At 39.6% G+C, this 8,552-nt stretch overlaps 2 protein-coding genes across 4 annotated transcripts; one reads left to right on the top strand and one right to left on the bottom strand.

Moving 5' to 3' along the window:
- Nucleotides 1–4,744, bottom strand: LOC110717695 (NADPH-dependent aldo-keto reductase, chloroplastic-like). Its single transcript, XM_021896459.1, has 8 exons — nucleotides 4,536–4,744; nucleotides 2,701–2,832; nucleotides 2,521–2,571; nucleotides 2,186–2,262; nucleotides 1,715–1,802; nucleotides 1,209–1,484; nucleotides 417–662; nucleotides 1–277 (listed from the first exon to the last, which is right to left on the bottom strand). Exons 2-8 carry the CDS (start codon nucleotides 2,830–2,832, stop codon nucleotides 194–196), a joined length of 954 nt encoding a protein of 317 aa, XP_021752151.1. The 5' UTR covers nucleotides 4,536–4,744; the 3' UTR covers nucleotides 1–193.
- Nucleotides 4,745–5,555: 811 nt separating this feature from the next.
- On the top strand, nucleotides 5,556–7,929 carry LOC110718189. 3 transcript variants are annotated; one of them, XM_021896999.1, is made up of 4 exons: nucleotides 5,556–5,790; nucleotides 5,886–6,432; nucleotides 6,507–6,659; nucleotides 6,731–7,929. In XM_021896999.1, the coding sequence occupies exon 4, from the start codon at nucleotides 7,172–7,174 to the stop codon at nucleotides 7,718–7,720; it is 549 nt and encodes a 182-aa protein (XP_021752691.1). In that variant the 5' UTR covers nucleotides 5,556–5,790; nucleotides 5,886–6,432; nucleotides 6,507–6,659; nucleotides 6,731–7,171; the 3' UTR covers nucleotides 7,721–7,929. The 3 variants fall into 3 exon arrangements, with proteins under 3 accessions (XP_021752691.1, XP_021752693.1, XP_021752692.1); XM_021897001.1 differs by lacking the exon at nucleotides 5,886–6,432; XM_021897000.1 differs by lacking the exon at nucleotides 5,556–5,790 and having other exon boundaries at nucleotides 5,820–6,432.
- Nucleotides 7,930–8,552: the final 623 nt, after the last annotated feature.

Here is an 8,552-nt window from a genome sequence, read left to right on the forward strand (position 1 = left end):
TGAAACAATTATTAATTGTTTTGGACTTTTGTTGATAAACACATCAAATCTTAAACTTCCACATTTGTAGTCAAATCATCTCTCTTAGCAAATTGGGTATATGAATATATATATCCGTGCTAATTCACAGGTTCACTCTAGTAATAAGGGGAAAAAAAGGCTAAATCTTGAAAATGAAGACCTTTTACTGCCATTAAATTTCACCATCCCATAACTCCTCCACGCTTTTGTAAGGGCCGGTTTCATGAATTGCAAAATCTCCTCGCAGCAGCCTTCGCTGTAATTAGCACAAGAAGCATATAAATAATAATCGAAGGACTATACTACAAGAAAAAAGTATGCAAAATATAAAGCTTTGTGTGTGCCTTCTTAATATGTGCTCTTCTAGAGTAAACATTTTTCAGAGGTTAACTGACCTGTGGGATGGTATTAAACTTGGAGAAGAGCTCTGATGGAATCGACCAGTCAAAAACACTGAAATTCTCTTTGATCCGTGAGTCCTTTACACTCTTAGCAAGGATACTATGACCACTCTGGATTCCCCAGCGAAGGGCTACTTGTGCAGGTGTTTTGTTTAGCTTCTCAGCAATTTCAATCACTACTGGTTCTTTCAAGACATCCCCATTGATCCAGTTCCCTGGAGATCCCAACGGACTATAGGCCTGCCAGAAACTCATGTTTTAGATTCTCTCCATCAAATCGGCCAAACATATAAGCGGTAAAGGAAGATCGAAGCAAACAGCCTCACAGACTAGGAATACAATACAGTTAGGGTTAAACAGCTTGATTTAAGAATATAAACCAAATACAAGTTCACAGCATGCTCCTTCAATTAATCAGATGACTATCAAATCTATTATATTGACATCTTATAGTTTGAAATTCCTATTGCGTACTTGCATTACACTTTACCTTGAAATTAAAGTTTCATCACACCCATAAAAATGTATGGGTGGCATTAATCAGATGATCTACAATAGTCTTCAATTCTAGGTAACAGTTTGGGAATATTCTTAGCTCGAATTGCACTAGGCAAAACTTTGAAGTTGATAAAAAATAGATATATTGTTTCAGAAATCAAGTGTGAAAGTTTCAAGTCGACTTTGATTGCTTTGGATAAAAGGAGTTAGTGAATTTCAATTTAATAACTAAAATTTTAGAACACATAATTTTGAATGTGGAATATAGCTGTAAGATGAGGACATTACAGTCAGGTGAACACCAGCAGAATTGCACAGATTGTGAAGGGCCGGCTGCTGCCAGACTGGGTGGCATTCAACCTGGTTCACAGCAGGAGGAACCTTAGCATACCCAAGCAAATCTTCCAGCTTCTTGGTGGAGAAGTTGCTCACTCCAATGGCACGTGCCTGACCAGAAGCATATAAACCCTCCATTGCAGCCCATGTTTCAGGAAGGCACAAAGGAACCAAAACATCAGCGCTAAATCCCTGCGAGCCTGGTTTAGTGCGAATTGGCCAGTGAATCTGCATTGTACAGTAGCACTAACTCAAATCGCCATAATTGCAAGATGAGCAAGAAGAACAATTGGATATCAACCAATAACAAAATGAATTCTAATGAAGCTCAATTAGAAAATGAAGCCCTTACATTCCTACTATATAGACACATAACAATAAGGGTTTAGTAGGTGGTAAATGACTTGTCTTTTAGCACAATATATTTCTCAATCACAATTTTGAGTAGTGAGGCATACAAGATACAAATCAATGTAGTCAAGCTGCAGGTCCTTGAGAGTCTTGCTCAAAGCCTTGGAGACATCTTCAGGAGCATGGTCACTGCACCTGCAGAATTCCACAACAGCCAAACTTTTGCATGAGAAAGCTGATATAGTAATTGAATTTCATGGTGCATACAGTATAAATATAAGCATGTTTGATTCATCTTTTTTTAAACGGACCAGATCAACCAATTTCAGCAACTATAAATAAATAAATCATTACAGAAAAGACAACAGTAGCAATATTAATAGCAATACAACTATGCAAGTGTACAACAACAACAAGAACAGTAACATTGAATTCAGATTTAGAATCACACCAGATTAATTTATAATAGGCAAACAAGAATCACTGAAGGGTTTCCATACCAATAGGGCAATCACAGTATAACAACTGCTTGAGAAAAATAATCTTTTTCTTCACGTTCTCAGGGTTAAAACACTTACCAGAGCTTTGATGTGATCCAGAGTTCCTCACGTTTCACTACTCCACTGTCAAATAACTCTTTTAGGGCCTTGCCTACCTTTAAAAACATCCTTAATCAAATTTGTCTATACAGTAATAATCGTCAACTATTCAAAACGAATGCCAGTCATAGCCCAAAACAAAAATGCTATATACTTACTAAGGAATAAAAGTATAACATCCTAAGGTATAAATTGCACATCTATTTCAGGAACTACGGATTGCCAGAAAAATATAAGTTCAGTGTAGCTGGAACTGAATAAGATTAAATTAAATAAAGAAGCATACCCTTTTACTGAAAAATTGAAATATTTACCTCTTGCTCATTTCCATAAACAGCAGCACAGTCAATATGCCTATAACCAGCCTGCAAAAAGGAGTATCATAGATATGGTGAAAATAGAAAATTTCATCACAACTATGAATAAAAATTTGCTGGTGCATTCTGGTAACATATGCATTTTATCAGCACAAAAGAGAGTGAAAACCAACAGACCTTAACAGCTTGAACAACAGCTTGGCCAACTTCACCACGAGAAGCTTTCCAGGTACCAAGACCAACCGATGGAATCTTAGTGCCAGTATTCAATTCAAAATGGGTTGGCCCATTTACAGTTTCAGCAGCCATCTGTTATAGAATTAAAAAATTTAGATATACAGGAATGACAAAGAAGTAAATTTTGGGAGGATTAATTTGGAGCTATTAAACCATCAAATGGGAGTTGTTTGAGCAGCTGGACACTCCCACCATAAGAAAATTAAAGTTAAATTCACTAAATAATACTCCTCATTCCACCTCTCCCTTTTTCTCTTCTATATACATAGCAGTTCCCCTTCCTAACAAACTCACTTGATTCGTCTCCAAACAAATCCTAACAAACTTATTATGCACTATCAACATTACCCCTTTCTCTATACCCAATGAATTACACCATCTTTTGAATTCCTTGCCTTGTTGAAATAATCAACCACAAAATGGGAATTGGAAAATTTGTGTAAAAAATTCAACACACAAAACCCCAAATTGGGAATCATACAATACAGGGGTACATAAACCAGCCAATAGTCCAACAAGCCAAATGTACAACTCATATACATATAACGCAAGAAAGTAATGAAACTAGTTGCAAAAATATAAATAAATAATATGAAGTATTCCCTCCCTATAACATAGACCATCTCCGGAATCCTCAAAAACCAGTGTTATCCCCATTGAGTTTTCATCAAAATATTCATCACAAGCCCACCATAAATTTAAAAATTGAAGCACAGAAACTTAGCACAAACACATAAATGCCAGCTTTGTTAAGTAATCAACACTCATCATATGTGAATATGACTTTAATGATCCAGAAAATAATGCTTTATGTATTATTCAAACAAACCTATTGCATTGGGAAAATCACTCACAGAGTCACAGGAGCTAAAACACTTTGTTCCATACATAGCTGACTAACAATCCTCCATTGAGATCAAACCTCACCCCTCTTTTATCATCTAGAACTCGATTTACCTAACGACACCATGCTCTCAATTAAAAACACTCAGCCATCATGTAACACCCTCATAACATCATTTTCAGATACCCAACTCATAACACAGTCCAAATAAAAATGATCAATTCCTCTCTCGTAAACTGAATCAATTCTCATCATGGGTTAACAAACCAAATTCACCGAAGGGACATTCCCAATGATCAAGGACTAGGTCTAACTCGCCTAAACCCGCCTAACAAAAACCAAACCTAACTCCCAATCAGAATTCACATTCAACCCAAAACAACTCATCCAGCTCAATTACGTTCCTAGTTCACCCTATGTTACTCAAACTCTTCCCATTACCTCACGTACGATTCAAACATGGGTATAAGTACATGACACTTCAACCCTCCATTTTTTTAAAAACAAAATCATGAAAAAACTTCACAAAATAGCTGCATCAGACACTAGTACACGTACCCGTCTCAAACATAGGTACCCAAATCCAAGGTTCACTCATTCTCATCGGACCACTAAAATTACCAAGAATTACATATTTACATGCAAATTCAACCAATAATTTTGATAACAGATATTAAAAACAGACAAATAACATTCAAAATCAATAACGTTACCAACATCCAAAAACCAATATCATCAACACACAAATCACAATCAATAACCATAATGCACAATCACACACATACACCATTCCAGAATTTCAGACAACTCTAAAATCCATAAGATTACGCATAATTGATCACATGGTAAATCAGAAATTCCAGCAAAAATAAAGTGTAATGAAAAAATTTGATAAAGTGGAAAAGATGAAGTTTAGAGAAGAGGAACAAACCGAAGGAGAAGAAGAGGAAAATAGGGGAGACGGTGGCGTAACGGCGGTGTTCCGGCGGCGAGAAACGGAGCGAATTTTCCGGTGAAAAAAGGGTGTAAAACTGAAAAGAGTTTTTCCCGGTTGATGAAACTGTTTTTGAATAGGATTCCTCGAGAATAGTACATACGTGGTTTGTAATTATTGATTTGATTGGGATTTTTGTTAGGCTACTATAGAATCACTTTTTTTAGCGCTTGATTTTGTATTTTCATGTAGTGGAATTGTGTGGTTGGGTACAGGGGTGTACAAAAATTGGCCCGGACCTGAAACCGGATCTGAACCGGACCGGACCTGACCCGGACCTGTTGATTCAAGTCCGGTCCCGGTTCTTAAAAATCCAGGTTCCCGGTCCCGGTCCGGACCCGGTCCAAACCCGGGGTTTTCAGGTCCGGACCTGAAACCCGGGAAAATCGTAATTAAAAAAAAAAATGAAAACCAAACTCTGAAAAATTGAAACTGAGTTTTCGTGGACTTATTTGTATTTTCGGTGGACTCATTTGTATTTTTGGTGTTTGAGAATCGGGACTTTATAGACTTTATGTAGTTTTGTAATTGATAATTTTGGTTTGTATGTAATTATTAAATTATGCAACAGGTCTAAAAATCACAAAACAGGTCCATATGCAGGTCCAACAGGTTTTGTATTAAAAAAAAAACGAAAAAGACACAAAACAGGTCCATTCAGGTCCAAACCCGGACCGAACCTGATTTTTCAGGTCTGGCCCGGAACCGGACCTGTTAATTCAGGTCCGGTCCCCGGTCCTCATAATTACCCAATTCAGGTCCCCGGTCCAAACAGGTCCGGTCCAGGTCCGGTCCGGTTTTGGACCGGTGTACACCCCTAGTTGGGTAATACTCGTACTCTTTAAGGAAAATGATACACGTAACTGTTTATGTCAAATTTCGCCTAAGGGCGACCTAAGGCTAGGACGTTCGGCGACCTAAGCCTAAAAATTGACCATAACAATTTGCCCATAATTGTTGACTTGATCGTGGGTAACTCAAGGGAACACTTCTAACTTCCCATTACCCCGCTAAAAATTTGAATCCAACTGCCATAACCTCACCCACCTTCTGCATAAATAACCGTGCCTTTTTCCCACTTCTACACACTTCCAATTTTCTTGAAATTTTCTCTTTCCAAAAAAAATCCCCAAATTGATTTCTTGAATTTCTTCGGTGCTTCAAGCTTGCGGATTCCAACCGACTTTGACAGGTAATTCTTACTCTTGCCTTCAATTTCTTTTCTCTTTGTAGCCAGCTTATGCCTAGCAAGTCGAATTTATCTCAAAGAACTAGATTTTCGTTTAGGGTTTTGGAAAGAGGTGAGAGTAAAGTTGTTGGTGATATGGCGGACAATGATGATCCTCCTAGTGATTTTGTGGAGGAAGATGTGGCATCCTCTGTTGCCTTGGCGGGGATGTCAGAGTGTACAGTAGTGCAGGTTCCTTCCAAGACAAAGAGGCCGGAAGATTTCCCTTTCAGGACACATTGTAATGTACGAGTACCCTTTTAAATTGGGGTACGACTTTCACTTTGGTTCCTTGTCGCGAACCTTGATGGGAGTCTTGGAAGTCCATGACAGGTGAGCCTCAATTTTGGAGGATAACTCACATCATCCAAAAGGTGACTAAAGATTGGAGCGAATCTTTCGACCTGTCAGATCTAGTTCATGCCTATAAATAGCAAATCACTAAGAAGAATAGGTGTACCTTAGTACTGAAGAGGGGTAATCCTGCTTTGGTGGAGAGAGCTGGGAAGGTGTATAATCACGGTTGGAAGTCACGTTACTTGTTTACTGACAAGGAATCTTTGGGAGAAGAAGCTAGCTGGATGCGTTGTGGTTGGCGCGACGGAGGTATTCCTTATATCTCTCGTCGCTTCTTTAATTTGGTTTGTTAACGTGTGTTCTTATGGCTTGCTTTGTTGCAGAAATTGACGTAGTTGTCGGGACTCTTAGGAGAAGAAGTCTGTGCAAAGTGGAGGTTGTGCTAAGCATCGTTAAAGAGGATCGGACATTTGTGCGCCCTGTCATAGTTAAGGGGGTCGAAGAAGAAGAAGGCGACGAGCAGGAGATGGCATCTGGTAAGTCGATCGCGCCTTACTTTTACTTTGTTTGTGTTGCATTTAGCCTTGACTTGCACCTCTCTTCTTAGAGACACAATCTGGTAAGACTAAGAGGACAGTGATGTCCTTTGAAGAAATGGTGGCACGCGCGTCCAAGAAGAAGAAACAGTCTTCTTCTGAAGAGGAGGAGGTTAGGGTGTTGTATATTAGGCCCCTTCAAATACGTAGCTCCCCTTGTGGCAAGGAAATTCCACCCAAAGCTTCTAAGGACGCTGATTACGTGGTGAAGGTGCCTACTGATTTTCTCTCAGGCGCTGCTATGTCATCTTCCCTCTAGCCTGCCGCTGAGAGGTTGTTGTTTCCTGGTGCGGAGAAGTGTTTGGAGAAGATGACCCCTGCTAGCATTGTTAGTAAGGCAGTGTCACTCTAACTTAATGTAACATCTTCTCTGCGTTGCTTTGATTTTTGACTACTTGGTGCTTTGTCGCGCGATTTTTTTGATTGTCTCTGTTTTGCAGGCTTTGCAAGATATGTTGGTTGTACGTGGACACTTCATCTCTAGTGAGAAAGAGGTGAACGGGCTTCGCGCTACTGTTGGTACTATTAGGCATCAACTTCGCGTTGCCGAAGGGGAGGCGACCAAGCTGAAGAAGTCTTTGGGAGAGAGGGAGAAGCAGGTTTCTGGGCTGAATGCTTCGCTGGAGGAGAAAGGCAAACAGGTCTCTGAACTAGAGGCATCCTTGGCTGAAGTTCGTGAAGATGCGCAGAATTCTAAGTGTCTCGACCAACTGACTGCTTGTGCCAAACTGTTGAAGCGTTTCCTTGACGGTCGTTTGACCACTAAGGATGCTCGGAAGGAGGTGGACATCTTTCTAGCATCTCTTGGCACTGAGGCTGATTTAGCTTATGATGTCGAGGCTCCTGAAGAGGATGTCAACTCCACATCAGATTCTCAAGAGAAGGTCGATGATGCAGCTCCTGGTGCTAAGACCGTTGACACTACTGTCGAGATTGTTGCTGAAGTCGCTGCTAGGGTTGATGCTTCTGCTGGTGATGAAGTTAATGCTGATGATGCTTAACAGTTGTTATCTCTGCCTTTTGTTGAATTGTTGAATCTTCTTATGTCTTGAACTGTTTCTGTTTTCATGTACTCTTTACTGATTGTCGTGGGACGATCAGGTTATGTTTTGCTTTCTAAGTACTTTGAACAATCTGTTTATTTTGTGGCTTTTGCTGGCTGTAGCGTGACAGCCAGTCTTTATTTTATGAATCCTGCAAGAACTTTGTGCTATGCATATAAAAAATGTCTTGCGTTTTATTGCTTTAGATATCATGCGTACAACCTTAGTAAGATAAGTACAAGCTTTTGACAAAATGTGAAATTTTTTTCTAAGTGCGAATTTTTATGAATCGTACTTTCAGCTGATACACTTGTAACTTCGATTCTTAGGCAAAATTTTTTTAAAATACTTAAGTGCTTGTTCATGGGTATTGCCCCCAATATCTGGTGTCGTACGTCAGTTGGCCAAACTCGACGTCGATAGTGAGATATTCCTTTGCCATGGCAGTGAATTGTCTCGGGTTGCGACTGACGTTCTGTCGTGTCTCGTCCAATTCTAGTGTTTGGAGCCCTTGCGTTTTCTGCAAAACAGGCATTAGGACTTGGTCGTTGGCGTTTTTGCCAACGGCCCTCCGATGCCTAAGACAGTACTCGTTGTCCAAGATATAAAATTAAATTGAAAATGAACTTTAAGACTTAAGATCGGGCGTTTGTGCCTTGGATCTTTACCTGAAGTGGTAAAGTTTAAAATGTGTTGCGTTCCAACTTCGGGGAACGACCTTACCTTCCTTGGACGTAAGCCTGTATGCCCCTTTAGCCTTGATTTAATTATTGATTTTGGGTTTTGTGAT

This window comes from Chenopodium quinoa, unplaced genomic scaffold, assembly GCF_001683475.1.
Source record: "Chenopodium quinoa cultivar QQ74 unplaced genomic scaffold, ASM168347v1, whole genome shotgun sequence".
NCBI lineage: Eukaryota > Viridiplantae > Streptophyta > Magnoliopsida > Caryophyllales > Amaranthaceae > Chenopodium > Chenopodium quinoa.

Bases quoted from the DNA above. Each gene is read 5' to 3' on its own strand.
- LOC110718189 (XM_021896999.1), top strand. From the start codon at position 7,172: ATGTTGGTTGTACGTGGACACTTCATCTCTAGTGAGAAAGAGGTGAAC.
- LOC110717695 (XM_021896459.1), bottom strand. From the start codon at position 2,832: ATGGCTGCTGAAACTGTAAATGGGCCAACCCATTTTGAATTGAATACT. The intron at 2,572-2,700 runs GTCTGTTGGTTT...TCCTTTTTGCAG, and splicing joins CTGTTGTTCAAGCTGTTAAG to GCTGGTTATAGGCATATTGA. The intron at 663-1,208 runs GTAATGTCCTCA...AGTTTCTGGCAG, and splicing joins CTGCTGGTGTTCACCTGACT to GCCTATAGTCCGTTGGGATC.